Source organism: Triturus cristatus, chromosome 5_1 (genome assembly GCF_964204655.1).
Source record: "Triturus cristatus chromosome 5_1, aTriCri1.1, whole genome shotgun sequence".
Lineage (NCBI taxonomy): Eukaryota > Metazoa > Chordata > Amphibia > Caudata > Salamandridae > Triturus > Triturus cristatus.
The window spans coordinates 33949909-33969438 of record NC_140587.1 but is presented as its reverse complement, the minus strand read 5'-3'; the positions used below and the strand labels follow the sequence as shown (position 1 = coordinate 33969438).

Sequence of the window (19530 nt, the reverse complement as noted above, 5' to 3'; positions counted from 1 at the left end):
TGGTAGAGAACGTCTTAAAACAGAACTTCCAACACTCACTATATGTGACACGGACCCGTGTCTAGTCCACGCTCTCTGCTTGTGACTTCCACACTCAGAGCCTGTCCAGGTGTTCATTACATACTTGTATCCGTAAACCATAGTGTTTATCCAGGTGGGATACAAACACATAATGTTTCTAATATTAAATTATTAAAAGGTGCCAGAATCTCACAGGCTGCTGCTGCAGGCGGTCCCGTTCGCCCACTGGATTCCATCCTGACTCTTCCTCAGACCGACCCACACGTGGTGCTCACAGGAAACAACCATCAAGAAATTCTGCATCAGGAAAGAAAAACAATCCAGCGTTTTTTTCCAAACAATATTAAACGGAATGAGCTAATGAATCAATATTTATATCAAACACGTATGTCCTTGCATATGCGATCATATAGTAGGAACCTATTTAAAACATACATTTCAAACACATTATAAATTACTTCCTGCTCCCCAGTTTTGTTGTCAGTGTGTCTGGTATTTATTGGTCATTTTTGCTGATTCAAGTTGTTATCAAGGTTTTTATAATTGTTTCTTGTTTTTTTCTGATACTTTTTTTCACACAGCGCCAACATGCCTATGATGGTGATCGAGCACTATATTCAGCAGGTATGCTAGCTCACAGGCTTCAAACCCTCCTCCTGAAGAACTGGGGATAAGACCAGGGAACCATCACAGGAGGAACACTAAGTGTTCATAAAAGAAGTAAATGAGACGCAACTGCCAGTAGAGGAGCAAGGTGGGGAGCAAGGGGGGAGTAAGTGGGAAACACAGTGTTACTGCCTGGGGTGTCAAACATCCCTGCATGGCTCTGAAGGAAAGGCAAGTGGTCCCAAATATATAATGTTTTTGGTTTCTTTTCCTTACCAGCTCCTCCTGTGTGTCGAAGAGCGCAAGGGACCCATTGTGTGAGGAGCAGAACCTCTGGCTCTCGTCCCAGTTCCCCTCCTTGTTATACGTCTTGGAGAAGAAATAACATCTTTTTCCACTGAGGATCCAGTCCATGGGGCAGCTCAGGAAGCGAACTTTCTGTGATGAATAGAGCCCTAAAAGCAGAATATGTGAAGTAATCAGCAGCCATAAGACACAAACATATGAAACACTATGACTGACATGACAGTGTGAATCAGCCATAAGTGCAGTGCTGTGAGTGGCCTGTGACGATCAGACCTTGTGTGTTGTGCCCAGCTTCTACGTGACACCATGAGTGAGAATAGATGATGCGTTGCAGGTATATACTACTATGTCTGTGACATCATTGCACGGCGAAGCTGTACAGCACCCACTCAATGTAATATACAGGGCTGGGGACTGGAGAGGAATGGAGGAATGGCAGCTGGTGGTCCACCGCCTGCCATGGGCCAACACAGACCTGCGGGACAATGCCTCCTGCATCCTGGGGGTCTCCCCAAACCTGAAGGGAGCCTCAAACGGGCCCAGAGGAAGCAGAGGATTGGTGAGACAGTGAGACATAAGAGCTTTGTCATGATCGACACATTTCTGCTGTGACAGAGCCGTCTGAGGCTTGTTTGGTGAAGGACAAGGATTGAAACCCATATGGAGGTGGAATTGTGGGATACCAGATATTTTTAAATATGTGGAAAATTAAAGGAATACCTAAGAAACACCAGAAGGGAGAGGACATCGGAAATACTGGAAAGGACTGGGAAGGGGTTGAGATATCCTGCCGAAGACAGGTGAAGATGGGAGGACATCAGGGGCTGCATTATCAAAAGTGCTCAGGGCGCACAACAAGTTCATGAGCTTACTTTTTCACTCACTGGGGCACTTTGGTATTATAGAAGAGACCACCATTCGGTAAGCCCCTATGCCTTTCCTGCACCATGAGGATGAGTTTTGTGACCCGAGTGCCGCAACGGTGATTTTCTCCTCACAAAGCGATCGACCGCTATTTTAGACCACGCCGCTTGCGATCCATCGTTGGTTCTCCTGCTGTTATTCTCTTTCCTCTTTCTTCATGGACGGATATTGACTGCTGTTTTCTTGCCATTGCTGCTTCTTCATGCTTGCAATTTTCAGCTGTGGTTGCCGCAGTTGGAATCTTTGTTCATACTGATCCACTATATGTCTGCTATTATTGGTTGAGCTTAAGTTACATACCGAAGACCTTGAGAATCGTAATAGACGGTACAATCTGTGTCTTTATGGTCTTCCGGAAAAGATTTAGGGTCCTGATCTCCTGGTCTTCCTGAGGAAATATTTATCAGACCTTCTGGATGTTCCCACTATACCTTCACTGAACATTCAATGTGCACATCGTTTGGGTCGTCTTCAACCTTATTCACCCAAACCATGTGGAATTACAATGCTCTTTCTGGAATTCACTGATTTGATGCTTGCCCTAAAAGCGGCTAAGATAAAAAATCGTCTTATTCGGTCTGGCCATAATTTGTTTATATCACAAGATGTTTCAAATGCAACCAACGCTCGTTGTAAAGAATTCTGAGACCTTCATCCTCAGATGAGACATTGGAATATTCAATACAGCATTCTTCCTCCTTGTCTTTGTAAGATCACCTATGAAGGCACCTCACGATCATCTGATAATCCGGTGAAGCTGAAAACATTTTTGCAAATCATAACATGGAGATCACTCCTTAATATTCTCTAAAATGTTCACTTTTCTCCTGACTAGTTTTCTCTGTCCTCTCCTGTGACCGGTCCTCTTATATCTTGTTAATGTAATATTAATCTTCCTATTAATTTCATAGTCACCTTTTATTTTATTTTGTTTTTTTTTATTTTCTCCGTATCTCACTTTAAATGTTATGGCTACTCCTTTATAACTTTTTTAGTTCCTTCTTTTCTCTGTTGCCGTTCTTGTTTTCGACGTAAGTATGACCCCATCTTACCCTGTAAACTATTAAATTCAGATCTGGATCTTTATCCTTGATCTGTCCTTCTCTTTCCTACAAATTTCTTTTTCGTTACCTCTCCTTCCTTTCTTTTTAACTTTTCTCCTCCTGGTTCCCTACTATTTTTTCCTGAGCATGAGTGTTCTTTCTTTTCTTGATTCTCTTTCGCCTACAATTATATCTCTTTTATGTTTTTTGATGGTCGATAAATGGTCTTTCTTTGTCCTCTTTATTGATTTTGCAGCTTGTTGTTCCTGTTCTCATATGTCTCCCCTTACCCTACAACATGTTTAACGTTGTCTTGTGGAATGTGCGTGGTTTTAGTCATCTCATCAAGCATCAATAGGTACTTTCTCATTTTTCCAAACTTAATGCACATATTGCTTTCACGCAGCGATGCGTCACTTCTCATAAATGAGGCCCTACATTTTTATCCCTAATCCTAATATAATCATAGGTGGTAATTTTAATGATTGGTTTGACCCCTTTTCTGACAGAAAATTTGAATGTAAATTCAAGCCTGACAAATCTCACAGAGCCTTTCAATACGCCATCTCCTCTCGCCCATTCTATGACATATGGAGAACTTGTAATCCTGATGTATATGAATTCACATTTTTCTCTAATGTTCATCATACTATGTCTCGTACTGATTATATTTTGGTTTCTAAATCATTACTCCCCTCCATCCAATCCTCCAAAATTGGTTCTATTTTTATTTCTGACCATGCCTACTTTTGATTTGTCGCTCAATAATTGCAAGCAAGGCCGTTGGCGTTTTAATAATTCATTTCTCTCTGACCAAAACCTCATTTTAGAAGCAACTTCCTTCATTAATGAATTTTTTAATTTTAATCGCTCCATAGATACCTTTGTCCATAATAACTGGGATACTTTGCAGGCCTCCTTTAGGCGTTGAATACTGAATATCTATCAGCCCTTCAACAGATAAAGATTTTAGAACATAAGTACTTCTTTTCCAAATCCCCCTCAAGTTTACAAGATCTGATTAAATCCAAGTCTGCTTGAACAAGATTGCTACAGTCGATGCTTGTAACATTCTTCTTAAAACTAAGTTTAAATATCATGTAGGCCAAAATAAGGTGAGTAAAATCTTAGCCAATTATTTGAAAATCAAATCAGAACGAAAAACTACTGGCCCTATTTGTTCTGAGCAGAATAACAAATTATTATCCTCTGACTCTGAAATTGTGAATACCTTCCAATCTTATTATGAACTATTATATACAGAAGATACAACTCCCTCAACAAAAGATCTTGAAACTTTTTTGGGGGGGAAATACCCAAACCTCCTTCTACACCTGACATTTTCTTACCCCTTGAAAAGGATATATATCTCTACAGGAGATCACTGATGTCTTTAAAGCTTTAAAAAAGGCTAAAGCCCCTGGCCCGGATGATTTGTCCATTGAACTCCTCTCATTCTTTTTCTCCATTTTTGCCCCTAAATTACTAGAGCTTTTTAACACATTTTTGTCTAATTCTAAAGCAAGTGGTTCCTTTTTGGAAGCCCTCATTGTTATTAGTCCCAAACCAGACAAAGACACTACCCTTTGTAAAAACCTTCAACCTATCTCACGAATCAATTATGATTGTAAAATCTTTGCAAACATTTTAGCATCTTGTTTGGAGAATGTCATTCCACCCCTTATTAAGCCTGACCAAGCTGGTTTTATTAAGGGTAGACTTGCATCCGACAATGCCAGAATGTTTTCCAAAATCCTTACCCTTGAGAAGAAGTACCCCTCTGCTCTAGCTGCCCTCTCACTTGATGCTGAAAAAGCTTTTGATCGTATAAATTGGCAATTTATGTTTTCTGCTCTTCGATGGTTTGGTTTTGTTCATAAATATATCTTGCAAATTGTTTTATCTTGAACCACGTGTCTGTTTATTTGTTAATGGTTATTTTTCTTCCTATTTTAATCTACACGAGGGCACTAGACAGGGCTCTCCCCTTTCTCCATTACGTTTTCTTCTTTGTTTAGAACCCTTCCTTGAACGTATCAGACATAATCCTGGTATAACTGGTTTCAAACTCAATTCTCATGAAATTAAGCTGTATGCTTATGCAGATGATATCTTAATTTACATGTCCAACCCTTCCAATTCCATAGACCCTTTAACCCTTTCGCCGCGGCGGGAATTCCGCCGCGGCGCTGGGGGGTGCGGGGGGGCAGCGCGGTGGCGCTGTGCTCATGACGGAGCCGCTCCGTCATGAGCCACGGTTGAGCGGTTCCGTCATGACTCCGCCCATTTGCGTTGTCCCCCCGCACAGGCGGGGAAACAGCGCCGCGTAGGCGGAGCGGCCGCCAACGGCCGTAACATGACGGAACCGTTCCGTCATGAGCACAGCTCAACCGTGGCTCATGACGGAGCGGCTCCGTCATGAGCGGGGAAGGGGTTAATACAAGAGATTGCCTTGTATTTTAGTGTCTCTGGGTACAAGTTACATTTCTCTAAAACTGAGATTTTACCACCAAACTAATGGAATGTGGTGTACGTTTCCCTGATTTTAAGTCATATCATACTGCCTTTTTAAACCGACAATTTTATGATATGTCTAAGGATTATCATGACTCTCCCATTCCAACATGAGTTGTTTTTTAACGTTCAACGCGGCCCTATGTCAAACCACGGGAATACGCTTGCCATTCACAGTCCCTACAGTCAATATTAAGCAAGTCGACACCGAGGCAAGAGATATTGCTAATAATTGCAATACTCAGAATGGATTAATCCGATCCACTATAAGCATCACTCACGGTGAAATACCAAATAGCCTTGATTGCTCCTATGCCGCCCCCTCCCCTATTAACTGCGCATTTCAGCCTGGGCCTAGAACTAAAGAAATGGAAATCCTGTTTTGTAATTTCCCCAGCATCGAAAACAAAATAGGGGAGGATAAATGGGTGACTTACTTTTCTGGCATTTATAATAATCAGGTGGACCCCCAAAACAAAGAGGCCTTAAGCACAAATTCCTCAAATTATCTCCCGATCAAGATTGATTTTGATGCCCAGGAGGTGATTTTAGCTATAAATGAAAGCGTGGACGGTAAGGTCCCGGGCTTAGACAGCATACCAGTGGATTTATTTAAATCAAATCCAACGCTCTGGGGAAATTTGTTAGCCCTAGTCTTAAAGGCCTGCTTCACCTTGGGATTCACAGCCACCTGGACGGTGTCGATACTTGTCCCTATTTATAAGAAAGGTCACCGTGTCGACCCGTCCTGTTACAGACCAATAGCATTATTAGATTCTTTTGCAAAGGTGGCCGGGCATGTCGTCCTAAATCGCTTCCAGCTCTGGGCAGAGGAAAAGGGCATCATTTCAGAATTACAGTTCGGTTTCCGTCAAGACATGGGAACGGTCGAACAGAGCCTGAATCTGAACGTGCTGCTGGGAAAATATCAACAGGCTAAAAGGGGGAGTCTATTTTTATGTTTTGTTGATTTGAGTTCAGCTTTTGATTGCGTCAACCACCAAAAGCTATGGAGCATTCTAGAGACCATGGAGTTGATCCACCTATCCTAAAGCCCTGCCTAAATGCCAGGGCCCAGGTGCGCTACTGAAGAGGTGGCGAGCTCAGCCACAGCCTCTCTGTACAGAAGGGGGTGAGGCAGGGTTGCGTGCTAGCACCCCTCCTGTTCACTCTTTATATTAACAGCCTGGGAGCAAAACTAAGTAGTGACTGTCCGAACTTCCCATGTGTAAATAGACAACCAATCGGAGCATTGTTATATGCGGACGATGCCGTCCTATTGGCCCATACCCCCCTTGGCTTACAAAAAGTGGTCTCTAGCTTTTCTGCCTATATGTCAAATCTCGACCTCCGTGTAAACAAACAAAACATTCCACATGAAATGCTGCAAGCCCAGTATTAGGTGCCGAGAATTCTTCATTGATAACAGGAAACTCGAATTTACAGCTCACTTTTCATACCTGGGCATTGATTTGAAAGAAGGGGTCTATGGGCTGAAGCTATAGACTCTAGAAAATTACTATTTTGCAAAGCAACTGGCGCATTGATTCACTTTGCAGGGAAGTTAGGGAGGCGCCCAATCGCTGATCTATTAACAATCTACAAAGCTAAATGTACACCAATTGCCATGTATGGAGCAGGCATTTTGGGTTATGCCAATGTCGAGTGCCTGCAGCTAGTAGAAAATAGGTTTTTAAGATACCTCCTAGCTGCCCCTAACAGTATAGCCGTTTCCATATGCCACGCGAAGTTGGGCTTGCCCTATCTTTCGGATTTGATCAAACTGCAGCCTATCCTGCTGTGGCATAAGGTCTGGACCGGCACTTCTACTGGCCTGAACAGGGATTTGATCAATAATTGCCTGTCCCTTGATGAGGCAGACCACATTCCCTGTTTGATCTACGTTAAAAACTTCCTAGAGGATTTAGGACATCCTGAGTATTTTTCCAACCCTGACAGTTTGAAAATGTTACTAGAAATAATTTAAAATCATTATGTCTAAATCACCTGGAGTCCATTAATTTAGCTTGTAATATTGCAAAACCGTCGGTGAGAGCACACCAACTACTTCTGACTCACACAGGAATACAACCATACCTATTAAATACCACAGGAGCTTATGATAGGTTGTTATTGACGCGTTTACACCTTGGTATTTTTCACATCAGGGTCACTTTCCCAAAGCTTAACGATTGGTCTCGCTCTTTATGCTTATGTCCGTGTGATAACATCTCTGCCCAGTCGATGATTCATGTTATTTTTTTTGTAAATTTTACTCTACACCCAGGAAAAATTGGAGTTTACCTATTTTAAAGAGGTATGGCCTGAGACAATGCCAACCTGCCTTCCAAAAGCTGCAATATTTGAATTATGGACCCGTGACTGATCATATCGCCAAATATCTGCAAGGGGTGGTTAGACACCGGATGACAATGGAAGGTCCCCCCTTTTTTAAACTGTCTGAGTGCTTTTTTAATCTATTTTATTCAAATTATTTTGATGTAATGTATGACTTTTAACATGTATTGTGCTTTTATGGTTTAATATTTTTTTTAAATCGAATAAAGTGTATTCTGATTCTGAATGTTCATTGTTGCATGATTTTCCCTTTCAAGATGTTGTTTCTATCACTAATTGTACTTTCATTTCCAAATACCCAATTTTAAAGTACTCCTATCACGTATTACAACCCAAGGATTTTACTTTTATCAATCTTTTCTGGCCTCTTCTATCTGGTATAACCAATTTATCAAATTTCGCGATAAATCTTTTTATTTTAAACACTGGAAAGAGAAGGGTATTTTTTATGTACATCATTTGATAGTAAATAACTCCATCATACCATTCCCTCAATTAGAAGAAAAAAATGGTCTCCCCGACTCTTACATTCAACAATATAACCTATTATTTCCTGGACTTCAAGCCTTTCTATTAAACAATAATTTTAAATCTAATTTAACTTCTGTCATCCCTACATCACACTTATTTAATATCTCTATGGATACTACTCCAAGAGCTTCCTTTATATATAAAACTATGTTCTCCCCCACTGCTATTATGAATAATTACGCTATTGAATTGTTGTGGGAAAATGATTTCTATTTATCAATGGGATCGAAAGAGGCAAAAAACTTTTAAGACCTCTAAAGCTGGTAATATTACTCAATCCTTATACTTTAAATATAATAGAGTGGTTGTAACTCCCCAATTTCTTCATAAAATTGACTCTTCTATTTCTCCCTTATGTTGGTCGTCTCTCCTCTGATGGTACTTCGACACAACTATTTTATTATTGTCCTAAAGTACATGAATTTTATAAAGTTATATGGTCTAAATGTTTATTGATTTTCTCATGTAACATTCCACTCTCTATTCACAATATTGTTTGGGGAACTTTATCTGCTGATTTTGACCATCTTCCTTCAAAAACTATTTTAGTCTAACTTTTTATTGCTCTTGCCTTTACAATATATTAACTTGTTGGAAAGATAACTCTAAACTATCCTCTTTGATCTGGTGGAACTTAATTTGAGATAAACATAGAAGAGCTTCTGTTTCTTCTTCTTCGATATATCAAAAGATCAAATCTGATTTATTATAGTTACATTTTACTACTGAATAGATTATACACTTATGCTATATAAATATGTACTATTTTTATGTTTTTATTCTTATCGTTTTCTTCCTCTTAATAGTCTTTAATGGAATGATACTTTTCTGATGTTATTAAGGGTTCTCTAGTTTAAATGAATTTGTTAATTTTGTAATTTTGTTTATTTCTCACATCTCTTTCAATCAGTGTATTGTTCATCACTATGTTTAATATTCTCAATAATAAATATTTTTAATAAAAGAAGAAACCACCGTCACTTGTATGGTCCTCCCTCCATGCTCATGCACTTGTTGTGCGCCCTAAGCACTTCCGATAACACAGCCCCTGATGTCCTTCCATCCTCATCTATCTTCCCAGTCCATTCAAAGATTTCAGATGTCCTCTCCCCTCTGGTGTTTCTCAGGTATTCCTTTCTCCTGCCCCTCTCACGTATTTATTGGGAAAGTCATCTTGAAGTTCCTGCTCATCATGGATGTCGGGAAGTATAAAGCATCGCAGTCAGAAAACAATTAAGAAACCCAACAGGAACCGGAGGTTATGGTCAGTGCACATGCACTGAGGATAACAGTAGTGGCACAAACGGTCTTTCACGTTTCAGCCAGAGCCGCCATGTTGGAAGAAGCTGTGCGGTTGCTGTCTAGCATAGCGAACGTTGCACATGTTGCAGCCGTTTTGTTTGCCTACCAAGTCTTCAAATTTTGAATGTGAGTATTATGGCCTAGTTGGTCATCATTTTGCATTGAGGATAGGACTGAGGCATGCAGCGTGCACTACAGGATTTGGCTGCAGCGGGCACTCCTCAGAGTGCAGTTCGCACAGCCTAAAGACTGATTCTTAAGTGTGCAGGGTGATGCGCACATCATTGTTTCCAGAAAGCTGACTACAGGTGCGTGTCACTATTGATTTTGAGTTTGGCGATGTGCAAACCTTGGTTATCCGGGACATTTTAAGAATCAGCGCAGTGACATGCACTCGCCATAGCGCATTATTGTGAATTCAGGTGCGTCCTCTCTGATTTTCATCCACCATGGCACGCACACCATTATTTGAGTATGTTAATTGTTCTATACCTAGTTGATATTGAGTATATTAAGATAACTTTTATTTTCCCATTTTCTTTGCTACAAGTGGTGTTCCATGGTTTAATCTGTGGCTGCCAGACACTCCCTTCTTCTTGTCAGTCTTTTTGATCAGTAGAGTCTGTTGTTTCCCCTTTTTTAAATTAGGCTGTGTCGTACCAACATAATAATCTTTTTTTTCTGTCTGTTTCATCTTTTTCTGGTCTAGTCTACACTACGTCTTTCAGAGTGCAGTCTGTAGCACCACCACCACCACCTTTCCTTGAGGTACCTGGTAATCCTCTTATTGCAAGGAAGAACTGGTATGATGCTTTTGTGACATAATTAGGAGCAATAGGAGCATCACGTTATTGACCAGAGAGGAATAAAAGTTTACTATTACATGTCTAGGGTTTGAAGGAAGGACGGTTTTCAAACATTTCCCACCGTTGAGCACAGGGAGAAGAAGATATTGACGGGTATGTGGAAACTGTAAAGAAACTACAGTTATGTTTTGATGACCTTCCTAGTTTAGTTGCCTTCAGACATAAGTTCTTTGAAAGAGAACAAAAGTCAGGGGAAGATGTGGACGCTTTTTTTTCAGCACTCAGGAAACTGAGTGCAGACTGTCAATTTGATGGTTTCACAGAGACAAATATATCTGTAAGGGTTCAGATAAGTATATCCAGCAGAAATTGTTATCTATGGGAAGCCCGTCTCTTGAAGAAACTCTCCATACTGCAAAGAGTATAGAATTATCCAAAGCATCTGTCAAGGAGTTAGTAGACAAAAGCTATGAGACCGTTGGTGCAGTTAGGACCGAAGAACTCGTACAGAAAGTAGAACCTTCTTTAAGTAAACCAACATCTGTTTTACCGGTGGGAATTTTTCTCATGTCAAGGGCTGCAAAGGTTGCCCAGCAAAGAATGTGATGTGCAGAGTTTGTGTCAAAATGGATCATTTTTTATCAAGTGTGCCAAAGTGGAAAACATGGTGGGGGTGTTGCTCAGTCAAGCAAAGGTCAAGGCAATACATCCGGCATTGCAAATGTGCCTGATCTGGTTGATGAAGATCCAGAATGTATCCAGAATATTCAAGATCAGTTGAGAGTGACGGTGATTGTTGTGAGTGAAGAGCCTGTCATTATTGGTGATACCTCTGAATGTGTGGATCCCTATGTAGAAATTGGAATTGGTGACAAAAAAGTGAATTTGTTACTGGGTTCTGGTGCAAGGATAACCATGATCACTCAGGTGTTGTTTGAGGAAACATGGGGTGACAGACCTTTTGAAACTCCTGACAGGGCTCCTTTCTAATGTGAAGGGCATAGGATAGAACGGGCTGGATTTTCAAGGAAATCTTAGAGTTCAAAGGCAGGAAAATACTTGGTAAAGTGTATTTGTCTATCAAAGGGTGGTCAGTTCTTGGGTGGTTCCACCAGGGTTTATTTCTAATGTTCCTTTGGCCAGGAACTAAAGTACAAGTTTCCATTGTCAAGCCTACTGATTATACAGAAAACCTTCTCCAACAGTTTCCCACTGTTTTTAGTGATCAGTTAGGGATGATTAAACATTTTTCATATCAGATTAAAGTAAAATATGGTGCCATACCAGTCAAACACAGGCTTAGAAGTGTTTCATTTAGCGTAAGAGACCATTTGGAACAAGAACTTAGTGAGCTATGCGCAAAGGGATATAATAGAACCGATTGAGTCATATTTGTGGATTTCTCCTTTGGTTGTTGTCAGGAAAAAATGGGTATTTGCGTAGATTTACGCACCCTAAATAAAAATGTGGGGTTGACTCTCATCCACTGCCAAAGATTTCAGAGATGCTGACAATGATTAATGGGTCAAAATGGTTCAGCAAATTATATCTGGCCTCAGCCTACCACCAGGTGTTATTGGACCCATCTTCAAGACACCTTTGTGGCATCTTCCATTTCTATGGTAGTTGCTATGTATGACTTAGTGCTGTTGTTGCCAAGTGTGACATACCTATGTTCTGAGAATGTTGGGGGCTGGAGTTTGGTTAGCGGTTGGAGCTAGCAGTTGGAGCTAATGGGATGCTGTTGGATGGGATCTTCTTGTGAAGAATAAAGATATCTTCTTCAACTTGACCGTGTGTTGGAACCTGATTTGAATTATTACAACCTTACTGTGTTTTTATCTCCCATCGGGTCATTTCAATATTGTAGAATGCTGTATGGATAGGCATCTGCAGCTGCGGTTTTTCAAAGGATTATGCGTCACATGTTGAAGGGGGTAAGTGGTGTTGCTGTCTTTCAGGATGATGTCCTAATATACAGAGAAACCAAGGAGCAACATGACAAAACATTATTCCAAGTTTTGAACATTATGCATGAAAAGGGTGCTGTAGTTAAGAAGGAGAAGTGTTATTCCTAAAATAAAAAGGTGGAATACTTGGGACACACATTGTCAGAGCATGGTGTTGAATCTAGACCAGGTTTAGTAAAAGCCATTGTGGATACTACAGCACCTACAGACAAGGTTAGTTTAAAGTCTTTCATAAGTCTTTGTGAATTTTATTCGAGATGTGTGCCAGATTACATGTCCAAAGTTCAACCCCTCACTAACATGTTGAAAAGAAATGTACTGTTAATATGGGACAAAAGCTGTCAAGAAGTTTTTAAATGAGTGAAGTCTTAGTTGGTTGGTCCCAAATTTTTGAAACCTTTTGATCCAAAGGTTAATGCACTATCACTGTTGATGCCAGTGGGTTTGGTCTGGGTGCTGTACTCACACAGAAGGGGAGAGGATGTGGTCCGTCGGCTAGACTGCCGACTTTGGTGCTGGAAACCAGGGTTCGAGCATCAGAGTCGCGTCCACATCCTGTGATTCTGGGCAAATCACTTAATCTCCCCGTGCCTGAATGTGTAATGTAAATACAGTACTCTTGTAAAGCGCTCCAATACCTTCGGGTCGAGTTTGTGCTATATAAATATCCAACAACAACAACAAAAAATCAACAAAAAAAGAATAAGGAGGGAGTTGAGAATACCTTGGGGTATGCCTCAAGAGTCTTAAGAGGTCCAGAAATTAATTTCTCTGTCATTGAGAAAGAACTGTTGGCCTGTTGGTGGGCTATCAGGAAGTTCCACTCTAACATTTGGACAAATCGTTTTGTCCTGTGCACAGACCACAGTCCTGTGGTTTCTATCCTCTCTGTGATCAAAATCAAAGAGCACACACACCAAGGATCACTAGGTTGTCTACTAAACCTTTGCAATATGATTTCGGAGTTTCATATATGCCAGGTAGCAAGAACGGTAGAACTGTTTTTTTAAGTTGTTGATGAGGAATTAAGACTAGATGAAGATGACGACCAAGATAGTTGTTTTATTGCGTCCATTGATATGGAATACATGTGTGCTATAAGACAAGCGGAGTGGAGGAGTAAGTTAGCCGAGGATGAATTACTGGCTCAAGTCATGAAGTTTATGAAAAATGGCTGACCAAGGAGAAAAATGTATCATACCAGTATCAAACGTTTGTTAAAACCTTCTGTGGAAGATAGCATATTGATGCATGGCATTAGATTGGTACCACCCAAGAGTTTGAGAGTAATATTGGTGTGTGGTGCACATGAAGGGCATTTGGACAATACATTGGCTAAGCGTAGGGTGCGTGAGGCTTTCTGGTGGCCTCTCATGGCTAAAGATGTGGATCAATCAATCAGTTATTTGTGAAGTGCGCTACTCACCTGTGAGTGTCTCATGGCTATGGGGAGAAAAATGGGGGGGAGGTGCAGCTCCATATCAACCAAAGAGCCAGGTCTTGAGCCTCTTCCTGAATGCTTTTAGAGTGGAGGATCTTCTGATACTGAGGGAAAGTTCGTTCCAGGTATTGGGCGCAATATAGGTGTAGGCTCTTCCTCCTGATCTGGCTCTGTGGATGCGTGGGGTATCGGCCAGGGCAATGTCGGCAGAGCAGAAGCTTCTTTTGGGTGCATAGAAGGAGACTCTTTCATTGAGGTATTGGGGTCTGGTGTTGTGGAGGGATTTGTAGGCGTGAATAAGCAGCTTCAAGGTCACTCTCTTTTCGATGGGGAACCAATGGAGGTCTTGTAGGTGCTGGGCGATGTGGTTTTGTCATGGGATGCCGAAGACGAGTCTGGCAGCAGTGTTCTGGATGTTCTGGAATTTGTGGTGTAGGGATTTGTTGATCCCGGCGTATAGGGTGCTTCCGTAGTCCAGTCTGCTGGTTATGAGTGCGTGGGTGATGGTCTTTAAGGATTCAGGGGGCATCCATTTGATGGTCTTGCAGAGGATGCAGAGGGTGTTGAAGCACGTGAAGGAGACAGTGTTGATCTGTCAGGTCATGGTGAGGGAGGAGTCAAGTATGATGCAGAGGTTGTATGCATGGTCCGTGGGTTAGGGGGTGTTGCCGAGGGCAGTGGGCCACCAGGTGTTGTCCCATGCGGAGGGGGTAGATCTGAGGATGAAGGCTTCTGTTTTCTCCGAGTTGAGTTTCAGGCAGCTGCTGCTCATCCAGGAAGCAACGTCTTTCATTCCTTCCTGGAAGCTGAGTCTGGTGGTGTTGGGTTCCTTGGTGAGGGAGAGTTGGGAGTCGTTGGCATAGGATACTATGCTGAGTCCATGCTTTCTGATGATGGCAGCGAGGGGGGCCATGTAGGTGGGGCTAAGAGATGATCCTTGGGGTACTCCGTTGTTGATCTCTGTGGGTTCAGAGAGGTAGGGCAGGAGTCTGATTCTTTGGGCTCAGCCAGTGAGGAATGAGTGGATCCAGTCCAGGGTAGTTTCATGTATACTGACGTCATGGAGTCTGGTGGTGAGTGTGCAGTGAGAGACGGTGTCGAAGAGGTCTAGTTTGATGAGGGCTGCTCTGTGGCCCTGGTAGAGGAGAGTGCAGATGTTTTCTGTGGCAGCTAGGAGGGCAGTCTCGGTGTTTGGGTTGCTACAGAATCCGGATTGGGAGGAGTCGAGGATCGAGTTAGCTTCTATGAAGGTAGTGAACTGTGTGTTGATGATCTTCTCACTGACTTTGGCTGTGAAGGGGAGAAGAGAGATGGGTCTGTAGTTCTTGAGGTCCATCGGGTCTGCAGAGGGCTTCTTGAGGAGGGGCTTGACTTCTGTGCATTTCCAGTCATCTGGGAACGTGCTGGATTTGAATGTGGAGTTGATGGTGTGTCGTAGTTCAGGTGCTATGGTGGTGGCAGCTCTGTGGAAGATGTGCAGTGGCAGGTGTCAGTGGGGGCTCCTGAGTGTATGCTCTTCATGGTCTTGGCGGTGTCTTATGAGGTGACAAGGGTCCAGGCGGTGATGGTAGACCTGCTGGCGTTGCTGGAGATAGGTGTGGTGTCAGTGCCTTGCTTCCGTTTGTTGAAGTTGTCATAGAGGGACTTGATCTTGTGATGGAAGTAGGAGCTGAGTTTGTTGCAGAGGTCCTAGGAGGAAGGGGGCCTGAAGCTTCACTGGGAGGTTTGGTGAATTTATGTAGGATGCGAGTTGCAGGAGTTGTTGAAGATTCTGTTTTGAATGAAGTTCCTCTTTGTGGATCTGATGCGTTGGTGGAATTCTGTCATGGCGGTTTTGTAGGTGGTGTGTGCTTCTGGGGTTTTTCTGTTTCTCCATGCTTTCTCAAGACATCTGACATCTGCATGTGCGTCTGGATTCTCGGAAGTCGGTGGTGAACCAGGTGGTTTTCATGGACGTTTTCTTTCAGAACTCTGGACGGGGGCAAACTTGTCTGCGCAGTAGGTGATCCATCTGTGGAGTTAGTTGGCTGCAGAGTTGGCGTTGGTTGAGGTGGGGGAGAGCTGTTGAGGGCAGAGTTGAGATGCTCTTCGGTGACCTTGCTTCAATTCCTGTGCGGGGGACGTTGTGTAGGTTTGTGTGCTGTGGGTTTTGAGAAGGAGAAATGTACGCAGTGGTGGTCTGTCCAGAGAGATTGCGTGGTGCGCTGAAGCGGATGTATCCTGCCTTGTGGGTGGGGATGGTGGTGATCTGTTTCAGTCCAATGTTGGCGAGGTTGTCTAAGAGGGCAGTGGAGTTGGGGTCGCTGAGGTTGTTGAGGTGGAAATACAGGTCTATCAAGCAGCACGTAGTCCATGGAGGAGATGGAGCGCAATGAGGTCCCGATGGTAGCGATGAACGTGGTGCGCAGTCCAGGAGGTCTGTGAGTGAGGGTTCCACGTAGGGTCATTCTGGGGATGGTCTGGATCTGTAAGTGGAGGTGTTGCATGGGGGACGAGGAGTCGGTCGTGCTGGCTTTAGTGAGTCGGAGGGATTTTGTGTACGATGGCGAGTCCTCCTCCAGTGTAGATGAGGCGGTCCTTCTTCTGGATCTGGTATCCTTCGGGGATGGCGGTTGCGATCTTGGGGCTGAGGTGGCGATGGTCCAGACTTCTGTGAGGAAAGCGACGTCTGGTGACAGTGTGTCGGGGAGGTCCCAGATTTCTAGTGCGTGCCCTTTGGTTTGCCTTCGGCGTGCCAGTAGCACGGCCACTCAGTGGCTGCCATTAAGTATGGTCGGGTGGGGGCGCAGGTGGGAGTGGGAACCAGCAGGGGGGAGAGGCTGCAGGGGCAGCAGCTGCAAGAAGGGGAGCAAAAGCAGCAACAGGAGAAAAACAGAGGAAAAGGCACAAAGAGACAAATGGGCACAGAAAAGGCACAGAATGGGCACAGAAAAAGGCACAAGCAGACAAAAAAGGCACAGAAAAGGCACAAGGAGAAAAACAGGCACAAAAAGGACACAAGGAGACAAAATGAGCACAAAAAGGAACAAAACGAGGAAGACAGACAAAGGGACAAAACTTACTGAATGCTGGCAGAGCGGACCAGCAGAAGAGCAAGGACCCCCAAGGATGAGGCGCATGCAGGAGCCTACAGGTGGAGGAAGGCCTCAAACATCTATGTGCAAGCAGAGAGGTGCTGGGGTCAGTGGTACAATGACGGAGCTGCGCGAGAGGAGAGCAGTATCCATGACCAGGACGTCAGAGGTCATGCTCAACTTCGCGTAGAGGCCACCATTAAGTAGGGGTCAAGTGGGGACGCAGGGGCAGCAGCTGCAGGAACGGGAGCAAAAGCAGCAACAGGAGAAAAACAGAGGAAAAAGGCACCAAGAGACAAATGGGCAGATAAAAGGCACAGAATAGGCACAGAAAAAGGCACAAGGAGACGAAAAGGCACAGAAAAGGCACGAGAAGACAAACAGGCACAAAAAGACACAAGGATACAGACAGGTACAAAACGGCAGAAAACTGAATAAGGAGGCAGAGAGACAAAGGCAGAAAACTTACGGAAGGCTGGCAAAGCGGACCAGCAACAGAGCAAGACTCTTCCACTGGACCACCCGGGATGAGACGCAGGCAAGAGCCTGCAGGTGGAGGAGGCTCTCAAACACCTATGTGCAAGCAGTGAGGTACGGCCATGTGTGTGTGTGACAGCACCTTACACCTCTGGCACTGGCTCCATCTGTGTGTGACAGCAGCTGACACCTCCAGCACTGGCTCTTTGTGTGTGTGTGACAGCACCTGACACCTCTGGCACTGGCTATATGTGTATGTGTGTGACAGCACCTGACAACTCTGGCACTGGCTTTATGTGTGTGTGTGAGACAGCACCTGATACTACCAGCACTGGCTCTAAGTGTGTGTGTGTGTGGCAGCACATAACACCTCTGGCACTGGCTCTAAATGTGTGTGTGAGACAGCACCTGACACCTCTGGCACTGGCTCTACATGTGTGTGTGACAGCACCTGACACCTCTGGCACTGGCTCTACATGTGTGTGGGACAGCACCTGACACCTCTGGCACTGGCTCTACATGTGTGTGTGACAGCACCTGCCACCTCTGGCACTGACTCTACGTTTTTGTGTGTGAGAGTACCTGACACCTCTGGCACTGGCTCTAGGTGTGTGTGTGACAGCATTTGCCACCTCTGGCACTGACTAGGTTTTTGTATGTGAGAGTACCTGACACCTCTGGCACTGGCTCCATATGTGTGTGCGTGTGAAAGCACCTGACACCTCTGACACTGGTTCTATGTGTGTGTGATAGCACCTGATACCTCTGGTACTGACTATGTGTGTGTGACAGCACCTGACATCTAGTGCGCTTGCTCTGTGTGTGTGACAGCAACTGACACCTCTGGCACTGTCTCTATGTGTGTGTGATATCACCTAGCACCTCTGGCACTGGCTCTGTGTGTGTGTTTGTGACAGCACATGACACCTCTGGCACTCGCTCTATGTGTGTTTCACAGCACCCGACACCTCTGGCACTGGCTCTATGTGTGTGTTTGACAGCACCTGACACCTCTGGCACTGGCTCTACGTGTGTGTGTGTGACAACACCTGACACCTCTGGCACTGGCTCTATGTGTGTGTTTGACAGCACCTGACACCTCTGGCACTGGCTCTACGTGTGTGTGTGTGACAGCACCTGACACCTCTGGCACTGGCTCTATGTGTGTTTGACAGCACCTGACACCTGTGACACTGACTTTAAGATCAATCCCTGATCTCTTGCACTTTATGAGAGTGGGAGACTTACCAGTCAGTACCGCCAAGGTCACCACCGCCAGGAGTAAAAGTGCAATGACACCACAGAGGATCAGCAGCACTGTAAGAGAGGAGACAGGACAAGGGGTCAGAGAAGCTTCTGGTCACAAGATGCAGAGAGAGAATCTCTACAGTATAGGTGGGTGATAGACCTGTACAGGCCCGTTCAGGTACAAGGGTCAGCTGGGTGTCTTTTACTAGCAGAGCTTGGGAGGAATCCATCCTAAGAACTGGAGCTGTATGGTGTCTGACGTCACATGTGAACTTCAGACACCTGTACGCTTCTAGGCGCTCAAGAGATGGGCTTTCAGTACTGCAAGGCATAGGAAATAGGACTCTACAGGCTAGGGCTGGGCCGCGATTTAAAGCTTCTGTCCTTTACTCAGAGAACCTGGTACCTCTAATATCTGACACCACACGTGTACTCAACCCCTTGGGCTTCTTGGCGCTAGAAAGAAGGCTACAGACGCAGGGTTTTCCCCCTGAAGCACAGTTGCGGGCTTTACCATGTAGGGATCACTAAAGGTTTGCATGGAAATAACCAGATTTTCTGCTAAAGAAGCCTTAAAAATGAACTTTTTTTTTTTTTTAAACACAAAATTTTTGGGGATTTGAAATCCAGGTTGTTAGTGAAATGTATTCTCAGACTCATCTCATGAATTGACTACTCAGCAGTAAAACGCGTGCTGGGGTGACATTTATGCAGACATGATCGAACTTGCTCTCTTCTGCTCCTCAGTTTGATGATCAAATAAAAGTAAATACATTCATTATTTTTAGGTCTCGCCTATGCAGTGCGCTTGCGCCGCTTAGGAGAGACCTTTAGTCATCGGCACAGCTTTGCGGACAAACACGTGCACGCGTTGCATTGCTTCCAATGGCAACGCGTGCACGTCTGGCG

The 19530-nt window shown here is 43.9% G+C and overlaps 1 protein-coding gene across 1 annotated transcript in view; it reads right to left on the bottom strand.

Moving 5' to 3' along the window:
• The window catches only part of LOC146830018 (uncharacterized), a 302498-nt gene that overhangs the window by 38166 nt on the left and 244802 nt on the right, over positions 1 to 19530 (bottom strand). Inside the window, exons 4-6 of the mRNA XM_085603684.1 lie at positions 18622 to 18690; positions 904 to 1082; positions 215 to 318 (exon numbers count right to left, since the gene is read on the bottom strand). Of these exons, the coding sequence (XP_085459810.1) occupies positions 215 to 318; positions 904 to 1082; positions 18622 to 18690 (352 nt within the window). The remainder of the gene's footprint in view (positions 1 to 214; positions 319 to 903; positions 1083 to 18621; positions 18691 to 19530) is intronic.